The sequence below is a fragment of the Melospiza georgiana genome, chromosome 1 (genome assembly GCF_028018845.1).
Source record: "Melospiza georgiana isolate bMelGeo1 chromosome 1, bMelGeo1.pri, whole genome shotgun sequence".
In the NCBI taxonomy this organism is placed as follows: Eukaryota; Metazoa; Chordata; class Aves; order Passeriformes; family Passerellidae; genus Melospiza; species Melospiza georgiana.
Window position 1 is genome coordinate 10683020 of NC_080430.1, and position 13083 is coordinate 10696102.

The following is a 13083-nucleotide window of genomic DNA, read 5'->3' on the forward strand; positions in this document are numbered from 1 at the left end:
TCTCACCTTAAATAATGTGTACACTGCTACTACCCAAACATGATATTCTTGGGAAGGAAATTGAGATTTATTCATTACTTCAGGAGCACAGCTCATAGGCTGAGCAGATAAGTGTGACAGGGGTTTAAGCTGTCAGTTTGGCTGCTGACATGTTACTACACTTCTTGGAAAAAACTAAATTCTTTAGCATTGGGAGCTAGAATCTGCCTCTGTACTTTGGGACCTATCACCCCAAATTGTCAAGAAAGTGGCTGCAGGATGGGAACGTGAATAAAAATGTGCCTATCCTGGCAGGAATCCAGAGGGATTTGGGTGGTTTCGGCCAGAAACTCAAGATTTCTAAGACAAACTGACAATAAATTAATTAGATTAAATTCAGTGAAAGAAAGCCAGAAGAGTTCTGAGAGGATGTGGAATTCTCTGCAGAACCTGAGTCCTCCCGTATCAGTGCATCAGAAGAAGAAGCAGTTACCAGTGAAGAAAATGGAAATGGATTGTTACAAGCTCATAAATACATGAACTATGGAGAAGGAGATTTTGATCTCTGCCCTGTCTGATGGTTTTGTGTTGGTTCTTTTTAGAATAGAAAGGGTTTCTAAAATAAGAGAATTTAAAAACCATGTAAAACAGGAAATTCCAATTAATTGCTGAGATGCTAAAACCTTGGCCACAATTAACAAATAAATAAATAAATACATTTGAAATAAAGCAAGATGCCTCAGTAGTTGTGAGGACATATGAATTCATAATAACTTTAGATTTCTTTGTGATAAAATATGAATAATGAGTACCTATGAAGTGCCCTACAGGGTCAATTTATAGGAATCCATTTTAAAGATAAAGCCCAGGTCAGAGAAGGAAAGAATCTATAAAGGCAACAGATCTGAATGGATAGATTATCCTGTCTGTAAAAGTACACATTGTACTACCTGCAGTAGTAGTTTTCCAGAAAAAGAAAGAAAAGATAAAGTGAAACAATTTTCACAAAGGGATTCTAGCTGCTGAAGTCTTTTTGGCTTTGAAAGAGACATGGATTCTTGTTTATTTGCTAAGCACTTTTGATGAGCAAAAGCAGTAGGAAAAACATAGATGCAAAACAGGAAGAAATATATCTAGTAAACACAGGGATGCAGGAAAACTGCAGGGGAGAAAAGAAGCTTATTTTGGTGCTGAATTTACCTCGAAGCATTGCTTTAGCATTAAATGTAAAGCGTGTGATGATCTAAGAAACTTTTATCATTGGAAAGCAATCGTCCTGATCAAATATAGACCCTTTACAGTAGTGATGAAAGGGAAATACTTTATTAAACAGCTAACTCACCATTTACCTGCTGCAAAGATGGAGTAAGTCCTCTGAGCCATCAAGGAATTAATCACACCTTCCTCAGTTTGAAGCCTAACCTTTTCATCATTGTTCTGATGAAAAGATAAAAGCAGATCCTGTAGGCTACTGAAAGGATGTTTACAGGAGGATTCATATTTGCTAGAGAATAGATGGAGCCAGGGATGTGGCACGAAGAGAAGAATGACCCAAGGGCAGTAGGGAGACTGCTCTCACAGCAGACTGAGGCCTCTGGTGGAAAACACACACTGTGTCCCCACTGCATTTGAAAAAACACTGGGAATGATGTTCCATAACACATCATGCTTGTTCCAGCCAGGTATTACTTGGTGCACGGTGATGTGTGAGTGGAAACCAGTAAATCTGCCAGAGACCCCTGATAAGCTGGAGATTCCTTACAGGCTGCTGTGCCCAATGAGATGGAGCCTGTTTAAAATAGAGGCCAGTGTGCACGTACCACATCCACTTGAACTCTCTGAAAAAAAAAAAAAGGGTAAGGCTTCCATCTGTGCAGCTCTACAGATAATCAGCCACACTTTGTAAAACTCCTCTTAGTACAGAGCAGTTACTTGGAAGTTGAACAGATTTGCAAAAGCAGTGGATAGATGGGCAAAGGGAGGCATTTCAAAGCTGAGCTAAATGCTGGTTTAGCATTTCTGCAGCTCCTCAGGGCTGTTCACAACCCTGGTGCTCCTGTCCAAGCCTGTTTCAGGTTGCCTTTTGTGTGGGGCAGGGATTCCAGTATTTACACTGTGAGAGAAATAAAAAACAGATAAATGAAGTGGGCAGTAGCTATTTGCAGCAAATGTAGAAGTTTGAAGCATTTCTTCAGGTTTTCTACTGGAGGACAGAACTCTCCTAGGTAGTGCACCCCCACTGTGGTTCCTGATAGCTGTGAGTCATAAAGATGTACTGCAAGGTTTTAGCAATTACCTTTAGTAAAGCTCATGTCTACTTGAGAAAGCTTTGATGGAGCAGATGCTGCCTGAAAAAGACAGAAAGGAACTGATTTATTAAGAATGGAAAATGTCTTTAGACAGAAATAGATGCTGCTTTGTTTAATGTGAGTGGGGGCTTAGGTTCCTGCAGCATACTCTAAGTCCTCTTAAAGAGAGGACCTGGATACCAGAGGAGAGTAATGAAATGGTAGATCCATCCATGCTAGAATCCAGTACCACCATTTCTTATATAATAAAAGCTTTTAATTTACAGCAGAAAGTTTGAAATATGAAAGATTAAGTAGAGAAGATAGGAATTACTTCCCAACAGCAGATGATGATGGATGCATGTTGCAAAACCTAAGCAAAATCGAAGATGTGGAAAAAAAGATCATCATTCTTGTGAGGCATTTATTTCAGTGTATATTTCTACTTGATATGGACTGGTAGTCAATTTTGTTGGGTTCCAGTGAAGAGTTATTGAAGGCCAGCAAAGAAACCTTGACATCAAAACCCAAGATTTTAAAAGCTTCTCTCTTAGTTGAAGAGGGGAAAATGTGAAGAACTCTGATTTTAAAGCTGATAGAGGTGAGAAGAGATGGAAGTGTTCCTTATGGCTGTTCCCAAATCCTAAAATATCAGAATACAGAACATTTGCTTCAGAAATTATATCTTTAAATTGGGCATGGCCTATCTCATTATCTGTTAAAGAAACAGGAAACTGAGAAATAGTAGGTACTCATTTATTGACATTCTTTAAAGGGTTATGAAATAAACATGAAAAGATAACACTAAAGTCTTAGACTGGTGATGAAAATTACTTGAAATAAATGTAGCATGCAAATGCTACTATTTTTAAATAATTTATATTTTTTAAATTACTTCTATCTGCTGGCATGGACCTTGTTGCCATTCTAGATTCCACCACTGTGACAGACCAAAACTGTTACACGGTGGGTGAAATCTACTGTGTATCTGCTAATACTCTTCCTTTAAACTTGTGAAAAACTGCTCTAAGTTTCTTACCCACTGGGCAGCTGGAGCTCTAGGGACTGTTAAAGCATAGACCCCATGCAGGGCTGACAATGAGTTTGTGCACAGGTGGGTCTGAATGAAAATGCAGTGATCTGGAAGGAGCTGTGTGTGCAGGGGTGTAGGGGAGAGAGAGAGGAACACCACAGCAGCCCACACGTAAAGGAAATGCTGGAGAATCATTTAAAACAGAACACCTGGGGGGGGTGAAAAAAGTGCAAAGAGTGCTATGGGACAAGTCCACACAGGAAATGCTGGGAACCATGAACTCCATGGGAAATTATTTCCTTCACTTGCTTCATATTGAATTTAGGACAACAGAACTGTATGTACACTATTTGTAAATAAACATGATTGTGCCAAAGGGGTAACTGCCTTATAACTGTCTTTCCCATCTATATGACCCTTTTTTTTTTAGCTTACTGGTTGGGTCCAAAGGATATCCATAATTTGGATTGTTTGGGAAATCTAGTTCAACTGTGTGAAACCAGCAAGTCCCCATAAGGGGGAGTTTCATGAATAGAGTTTTGCTTTTTTCCCCCCTCCCTTTTCCTCTCTCCACCTGATAGTAGAGTGACTTAATACCGAGTATCTGGGCTACCATTAAGGGACTTGGAGAAAACAGATTAACAGGTAAGAAATGAGCTATGTTAATGGAATGTGCATTATAAAAAGGCAAAGTGGTCCTTTTAGACAAAGTCTAAGAAAGGAGGTTATACTGTTTTCATGTGCTATACCTACATATAATTTATATGAAAATGAAAATGTATTACTTGTTTTAACATCTTTTTTTTACAATAATTACGGGCTTGCTGTGGTATGGAAGTGACCTAATAGTTACAATTGTGACCTCTAAGTTATTGTTAATTTTACTGTCAGTATGTGCTTCACATCTCCTACTTAATGGTATGCTAATTGTACAGCAGGATGTCACATTCTCCAACATACAGATTCCCTATTTCAATTACAGCTAAGTAAATCTCCATTACTAATGAGTAAGCATTTCTTTTCCATGTACATTTGCATTATAATGGACATTTTCTTTGTGCACTAAAATTATTCTTTCCTTGACAACAACTTTGTATTTTATTTTACAGTAAAGGCTACGACATGATGATTCATTCCTTTCTGTTGGGTTTATCTGTATTTAAATTGTCAAATGCTCTGGATAGCCTGACATTTTCTATCCCATGCTATTTTTCTGTACTTCCAGAATAAATGTATGTATTTGCTTTAAGACAGCCTACTTAAGACAAATGACAAAGAAAAGTAAGCTTACGTGCCGGTCATAAGATGTATTTTTGAAATTGTTGCAGTGCTTCACTCACGTTGCCGAGTGAACCTCAGCTATTTATGTCAGTGCAAAGTGACCTTTATGATATAATGTTTGACAGATTTGAATATAAAGAACAAGTGACCACGTGTGACCCATATGATTGCAAGATCCTGCTCTGCCTAACAGAGCACAGCTCTGGCTATTGCACACAGTCCCCCAAACCCATTTGCTGTCCTGCTGATGCATAGATCCATGAATGCAGCGGGCAGCTGGGCAGGACCCAGGGGGAAGGTCTCTGTTGGATCTGATTCCGCAGCTTTGCTGCCAAATCCGCTCCCTGTCGGGGCCGGGCTGAACTTGGGCAGAGGATTCCCTTTGTCTGCAGCACAGTGACCCCGGAGCCCTTCCCTCCCTGCGCCAGGAAACTCAGTCCCTGTGGAGGAGAGCCTTCCTCAGCCTGCATGGCCCTGGGAAAATGTCTCACCTTTTATACACAAACAAGGACTGTGAGTTTTATTGATGAAGTGATAGCCTAACCTTCGATAATGTGCCGCAAAGGTGTTGCTTTGCTTTTGGTGGGGCAGTTCCCTATGCAGTAAATTATGTTAGAAGGATCTTTTTTTAGATGCCCAGAGAAGGTTTATGTATCAAAGAGGGTGCATTAATTAACAATCATTAATATTCTTGATGATTTTTAAATTGGCCTGGTGGTGGGTGTGTATATGGATAAGAATGATGGGTGTTGGGTTCTTTTAATCATATAAGTACGTGGGATATTTTAAAGAAATAAAATGTGGTGAAAGTGTCAGGTAGCATTCCAGGAATGCAGGAGGAAATGTATGCAACCAGAAGTTAGAACTAACAGATTGATTTCCTGGTCACTGTGCATGAATTCTTTCTAGCCTTGTGTATATCCTGATAACCAGATGGCTTACAGTATAGATACAAAGTTTGTTTTGTTTTTATTTTGAAAGGCCTACGGTATGCAGCCTTTTTCCCAGACAGCAGCAAAAAACAAGGTGAACAATTTTTGCACTATGTGGTTTTGAATTCTGTCATATTTTCTATTACGTTTCTGTCTTCCATTAGGCTAGCTTAGTTTGCTCTCTTAGCCACCACCATCATCCATGTCACTCCCGGTCCCGAGCAGGGTGCGCGCCCCGCGTGTCGGGCGGGCTCGGGCGCCGCTCGGATGTCGCCGCTGTCACCGCGGCCGCCCTTGCTGGGGCCGCCGCTCGCGGGAGCGCCCGGCGCCACCTGGCGGTGCCAGCGGGAACTGCAGCCCGCGGCTGCCCCGGCGGCCCGGCCTGCCCGACCCCGAGCAGCCGGAGCTGGCACGGCTAAAATAATCCCATTTCCTGCATGAAAATAAATGAGTAAACACATAGAGAAAGTGCTGGGAGCGCGTTCCCCTCCCGCTCACACTTAGGTAAACCGAGAGGTGCAATAACCAACATTTCATTGCTGTTGGAGGAAAACTATTGCCTCTGACCTCGCTATTGAAGTCAATAGGGCAGTTGTCCACAAGGGTTATGTACCTTTTAAAATCTTTTTTTAACTAGCTTTTCAAATATATTGCACAAATTAATGTTTTATGTATACTTATGCACTAAATATACTGCATTAAACTAAAACTTTTTTTTCTGTGAAAATCCTTGTATTTAGAAATAATGTATTCACAGTGTGAATACTGAAGGAAGCCTCTTCTGCTGTTTTATTTAACGTCATGGTTTCTGGCTGGAGTGGATGGTTTTTCTTGCCAGCAAATATATTTCCGTATGTTTATGAAATTCCACATCTCTTTGCCAGCATATTTCTTAACAATGGAATATCTGGGAGATACGAATACGTAACTAACACAAACAAAAATTAAGAATCCTGGAATCTTGATTCTGTGGTGAAACTGCAGGACCTCTTGGGGTCTTCTCAGTTTAATTTTTATCTAAATATGCATTCAACCAAAACTGGTTATTTTTCTTGCTTAATTGGCCCTTTACTGTCACCTGATTTTTTTCTTTTTCTACATACAGTTAATATAAATGAAGTACAAAACACTACTTTATCCTGATTTCTCTCAGTCTACAGGCAAATCAAGTACACCAATAATGCAGTATCTTTAGTTGTTTACAAAATATCCTAAAGAAAGGGCTCCCAAAGTACACAGCCACGGATTTTGGGAGGGGAAAGATTTGGTGAAACAAGAATGTGTTCTTTTAGCCAAATTTGGTAGTGTTATGCCATTTTGAGATATACAGAATTTGCAAATAAAATTAAATGAGGAGAAAGGACAAAAGGTCAAGTTACACTGTTAATCTGCACAACAAAGGAGAGTAAAGTTCTGAGTTCAAAGAATCACTGGTTAAGATTTCATAGGGTGGTTTTTCCCCCTCTAAACTTGCTAGCCCTGCAATCCAGCATTCATGGCACATCGAGTTTAGTGCAGGCAGTCTGGGTTGGGGCTGTCCCAAATCTCTTGTGTTCCTGGGGGCTCTGGTCAGAGAGTTCTGTGCCCAGCACAAGGGACTGGAAGCGCCACCAGAGCGTGGCCCTTCTCACACTGGAGGAGACCTTGCAGACACGGACTGCACTGCCCAGGCACAGCATAATGAAAATCAGGCAAATGCCAGCTCTGGCAGTCAGTGGGAATTGCTAACTCCACCTTTACAACATGACATTAAAAATGGCTTGATCAGATTTTTATCAAGATAATGTATTGAAGAATAGGAGTAGTTTTTTTCAGAGATCTGAACCCATTGAAAAGTGACATTTGACATGAAAAGGCATTGGGAGTTTTATCTGAGATATGACAGCTATTTTGTCTTCTAAGTGTAGAGAAAACTGTGGCATTTCAGATAACAAACATACACATTTAACAGTGGCCACTGGCAATTCTGCTTGGTTTTAGAACTACAGATTCCTAGAGCAAAATTCTGCCTCCAAATTATATGCATGCTGCTCTCATTTATTTCAGCAAAGCTTGTGCACATGTTTCAAAGGTCAGAATTTGGCCGTTGGGGGTGAATTTTCAAGGAAGAGTATATTAAAGACACCTGTGCATCAGCAGAACCATATCCTTTGTCTACTGCAGAACATGTCAGGAATGAGCCCAGTGCTATTGAGCAGGGCAAGTGAAACATTTTATATGTTTTGAATTGCATTGGGATTGCTTAGCAGAAACATTTCTTGCAGTAATTGGTTCATGATTTCATTTATTTCTTGTAACTCAACACTTTGATGCTGAAAAGTTGTCAGTTTTAAGAGAGTAAAGACTGGAAGGGACTACCCTTCAGAAAATTACAGTTGAAAATATAATGTAACAATTAAACTGAGGGAAATAGTCCAAGAAAATAGGTATGGTCTGTTGAGGTGCACAAACTTTTGTTTGCAATCTAATACAGAGAGGTCAACAAATGTTTTACACAAAGGTAGAAAACAAACCCACTTTTCATTGTGGACAGAGCTCATATTTGAAATTGTAACTAATCAGACAATTGCAAAAATTAAAACTTGGCATTCATATTCTATTGGAGTTAGTGTGTATTAAATTGATGAAGATCTTAAAGCACATAGGTTTTCCCCTGTTTTTTAAACATTATACACTTCTTAAAAATGTTTATTATGTCTAATTGCTGCTGGATTTCAAGACATATCAATTTTGTTCTTAGTTCCTGCAGATTTTGACAGAATGTCATACCAAAATATTTTGTATTTTTTGTAGGACTGGGAAACAGAAAATCATGACTGGTATTGTTTTGAATGCCATTTGCCTGGAGAGGTGTTGATATGTGACCTGTGTTTTCGTGTGTATCATTCCAAGTGTTTGTCTGATGAGTTCAGGCTTAGAGACAGCAGTAGTCACTGGCAGTGCCCAGTTTGCAGGGTGAGTACCTATGAGATTTCATGTGCTGATTAGAGGATTGATATTCATTAATAGATTGATGAAGGTGTCCAGATGGTCTGGCCAGGTTATTGGGTAAAGAACTGAATGTTGAAATGATGGTACATACCTAGAGCATCTGTACAGAGGTACCAAAATGTGGTGCATGTAGCAGATGGCCATTTTTGAAGACTCCAGCAAGTTTTACTTGCACAGTACCCTGTGCCAGAGTGTGCACCTGAGTGCAGTAAAGTGTGGGAACCTTCAACAAAGTGTGGGAACCTACAACATTGCTGTATAAGATGCTACTGTTTTTACTTAATGTTGTTTTAATGAATCATTTTTGTATTTTGATGACTTGCATTCTTAATATTTTATTGGAATGGTATTTCGTGTTACAAAGCCACGGTCATGTTACTGATGCGGTTAGAATCAAAAACATGGAGTTAAATCCTGCTTTTCATTTACTGACGGGGATTCTATTGGTGCAAAAAGGGCAATCTGAATTTCACTCAGGGCATCCATATCTATGTTGTTTTTTCTTTAAAAATGCTATTCTTATGAGTATGGCAGTGAGACAGCAAAAAGCATTTTTTATATACTTTCCAAGAATGGTCAGATATGTTGTGTGCGTGTCATTAGAAGATGAAACATTCTGGTCAGGATGATACCTGTTGCTGTTGTCATCTCTGTGTCACCTCCCCAAATGGAGCTCTTCACTAGGCTTCCTAGAGAGCTAGGCTCCCTTCCTGTGGAAGGAATAATGCACATGAATGTTTCAGATAAAATTGTTGCTACAGAAAGGCATAAAACTGTCACTTCCACTCTGCCTGGGATTGCTGGAGAGAGAGGCACTTCCTTTGCTAAAAGCTTGGATTAGCTGTGGAGCAGCAGAGTGACCTTAGGGTGATCTGTGCTGCATGGAATGTAAGGTTTCAGGCACTTTGTGGGATGGGGAAGCAGTTGTTGAAAACACATGGAGTGTTTTGTTTCAAAACAGCACTTTTTGAATGCTGTTACCTTAGAGTGAGTTACACAAAACCTGTTCTTGTTGCCTCAGATTGCTCTCAGGAGAGCAGGTTGCTCTCAGGGAGCTCTCAGGGAAATAGTAAGAAAATCAGGGCTACCTCAAGGAAGCTGAAAGTAATGAAAAGGAAGTAGTGGCAGGGAAAAAACTGTTTAGAATAAACACATTTACTGTATCTCTCCAAACTGAATTGCTAGCATTTAATTTAGCTACTCAATATTCCCTCTGTTAAAAACAAAACTTATGACCATATATAGATTATTTACTTTCAGATTTTTAAATAAATCTCTTTAATAATTGTTGGATCTTATTAGAAGTATTGATTATTCCTATAAATAGTTAAAATTAGGTAAACTGCATCCAGTCTTTACTGCAGTTTGCCAGGAATTTTAGATGATGCCTGGTGAAGGTAGAGACTGTGGATGGCTTATGCCACCTTGTGTATGAGGTGGTTTCATATCATTTATCTTGTACCATGTCCTCAGAATGGAAATGCTGAATCATTGCTGGAAATATGCTCTGATACATCAGCTTTGAGAACAGTTTGACTTTCACCATGAAGCCTTGAAGTCCTTTATGGAAATGATATTAAATAAATGTTTACCTTAAAAAGAAAATCCTGTGAAACTTGAGCCATGTGCTTTCTGCCTATCTTTCTGCATATTGGTTCCTTTTTTGTTATCCAAATATTAAGGAGAGGTTTTGGGGACTCTTAAATGCTTTCTGCCCCAGAGGCCTTTGGCTTGCTTAGTGCCTCAGGTGATGATCAACCTATTTTTGTGGATATTACCACTGTGAATGCCATGGCATCCTTTCTCCCTCTGTGCCAGCAGCTCTTATTTTTCTTTGTCATTAATTCAAAGAGCTTCAAGCCCTAACTCTGCAAACCTGGACCAAGGAGGCTGGCACAGTCCCTGTAAGTGTGGGAGGCAGCATCCTTGTGTCAGAAGTCATCCTTCAGCATTCTGCTACTTTCTCCCCACCCTCCTAGGAAATGACTGCTCTAATTTCATTTTAAAAGCAAGAAAGTGGCCTATATTCAAAAAACTAATAATGTGGAGGGAGCCCTGGCTGATGTCCAGAGGGCATAACAGAGTTTAACCATCTTGCATAAGGGCACTGTGTTATCAGCAGTAAATAAGTATCTTAAAGAAAAGTGATAGCTGGGACAAAGAGATACATATATTTTCATATTTAATTCTATAACTGGACATGGCACTTCTCACTTGGAGATTCCAAAGCTCTTTACAAAGGTGAAGTAAAAGTATGTTTAAAACCTAATATGTTGGGAGAAATAATCTGAGAACATTTCATTCTTATGTAAAGATTGCTTCTGTAATGCTGCCAAGGTCAGCAAGACTTTGGATTTTTCCTTTCACAATTGCTGGTTGTATTAGTTTGATCAGCCAGTGCAGTTTTTATCTTGCACACTTGGCTACTCAGAAATATTTTATAAAGGCCATTGCTAAAGATTTGTTCATAACTTAAAAAAAATATTTTCTTCCCATATCATTTATAACAATCCCTTTCAAACCTTGTTCTGAACTCAGTTTGCATGGTTTTTCTCCATTGCATCCATAAACAACAATGTTCAGTTCCTCATTTATTTCTTTTTTTAAATTGATGGTACCACTCTGAGTATTTTTGTAACCTATATAACTCTCAGCAGGAGTCAAAAGTCACACAAAGTTCAATTCAAACCACATTGCAGTGATTGAAATTTTTCCCTGACTGTTGACTAATCATTGTCTTAAGTGAAATAAATTGGCATTATCAGCAAAATTCCTGGTAGACAAGTCACAAGAGAAAAACTTAATATAGAATGAGCTTAGAGATTACATTTTTCACTACTGGAATAGTCCATTCCAGACAGGGTTAGTCACCTCTGTCTCTCAATGATATAGGAAACTTGTACATTTATTGCTTTTCTTCAGTCATAAAAAACAAGGGAATTAATTTTCTTCAGCTGGTAATTTAGTACCTAAAGACTACAAAAAGTACTGCAAAAATACTAATTTTTTGGAGGGGGAATAGATATATACAAAATTATGAATAAGAGAATTTTGATCATGTTGGTTTAACTGACTATTATTTTTTCTTGTCTAAAAATCCAAATTTAAAAAAAATAAATAAGAAGGCAAAATTAAGCATTTTGATATATCATTTGTCACAGAGAAATAATTTTGATTCATGAAACAGAAGGAAAGAATTAGTCATGTGGCTTCACTTGACTACTAAATTTTTTTATAATCATCTGATGATAGATTGGTCTTCTATCTATGTTCTTTGCAAGGACTTAGAGCCAATTTACCTATTATAGTGGGTGCTCCAATATTCCTGGGGTTTATACATAGGAGACCAAAGTAATCTATATAAAATAGAAAAAAATCTATGTAAATAAATAAATAAATCTATATTAATATATTAAACACTGTTCTGGGAAGTATTCTATAGATAGGCTTTCTCTGAGGTGCTGGTACTGTACTGAGCATTTCCTAGGGTACATAAGAATAAACCATTATGCAGTTCACAATCAACTTCAGACAAAACTTGACAAGTGAGAATGACAAGCAGTGGAAAGTTAGAAGCACAGGAAGATGGAGGTTACTTAAGTGAAGTTTTTCAAGTGCTTAGATCAGTGGGGTTTAGGTACCAGCTGTCAGTCCAGGTGGTCAATGTCAGATGCAAGAATGGAGGAAAGAATTTTTATAGGTTTACTTCATAGTGTTATGGTAGGAGTTTGAGACCTGGATGGGGAAACATATTCCTGAAACAGTATTTGGTGTGGTCACACAAATAATAATCATGGATTGGTGGGCAAAAGACCAGTTTTAGCAGCACAGAGCCCACACCTGTGAGGTGTTGGTCCTCACCAGTCCCTGCCATGCACCCTGGAGTCAATCAGGGAGCTGACAGAACTGGGCACTGCATAGCACATGCTGAATAAAGGATAAAGGAATTTGTTCACAGCTGTGAGAAAACTGGGCAAGCCCCACTTAGAGCCTCCTGCCACCTTCTTTGTGCAGATAAAAGCATATTTAATTCATATGATGCTTGATATTCAGAAGTTGCTTAATGCACCATACATGTAGAAATCAATTTGTGGATTCAGCTGTAACATTTCCAAAAGCCCCTGATGCTTTAAAAAGTCTAATTTTACTGCATCTGATCATGAAAGAGGCAAATCTCAGGGCATCTTTTGCTCCTGCAGAAGCTTTTCTGTGTGATGCTTAGGGCACACAGTGCATTGGTTGCTCTGAGACCCATTCCATGTGCCTGCATACCTTTCTTAATGGTACAGGAAACCTGAGGACCTGAGGGTTGAAAGTTTGAGAGGGCAGCAGAGCAGTAAATCTTTCCATATGTAGCACCAAATTCCTCTGGCAATTTAAACCCTAAAAAAGTCCAAGGGCCAGTGTGTAAAGCCAGAAGTTTCTGAAGAGCAGTGGTGAGTGTATGTTAGACTCATGCTCATAGTTCCCCTCTGCAAATAGACCCCTGGAAACCTGAATTGCTTCTGAAAATGGAACTGATGCCTCAGAAACATATATCTGTCATTGAGCAGCCTTCACATAATCCATCACTGAACTG

The 13083-nt window shown here is 39.1% G+C and overlaps 1 protein-coding gene across 5 annotated transcripts in view; it reads left to right on the top strand.

Moving 5' to 3' along the window:
* ZMYND11 (zinc finger MYND-type containing 11) overlaps positions 1-13083 on the top strand; it is a 106183-nt gene that overhangs the window by 69033 nt on the left and 24067 nt on the right. For 3 of the 5 annotated variants that reach the window (XM_058019151.1, XM_058019159.1, XM_058019167.1), the window contains exons 4-5: positions 5563-5607; positions 8307-8468. The exons of 1 other annotated variant lie outside the window; for it this stretch is intronic. In XM_058019151.1, the coding sequence (XP_057875134.1) occupies positions 5563-5607; positions 8307-8468 (207 nt within the window). The remainder of the gene's footprint in view (positions 1-5562; positions 5608-8306; positions 8469-13083) is intronic. One more of the 5 variants, XM_058019175.1, reaches the window with a different exon arrangement.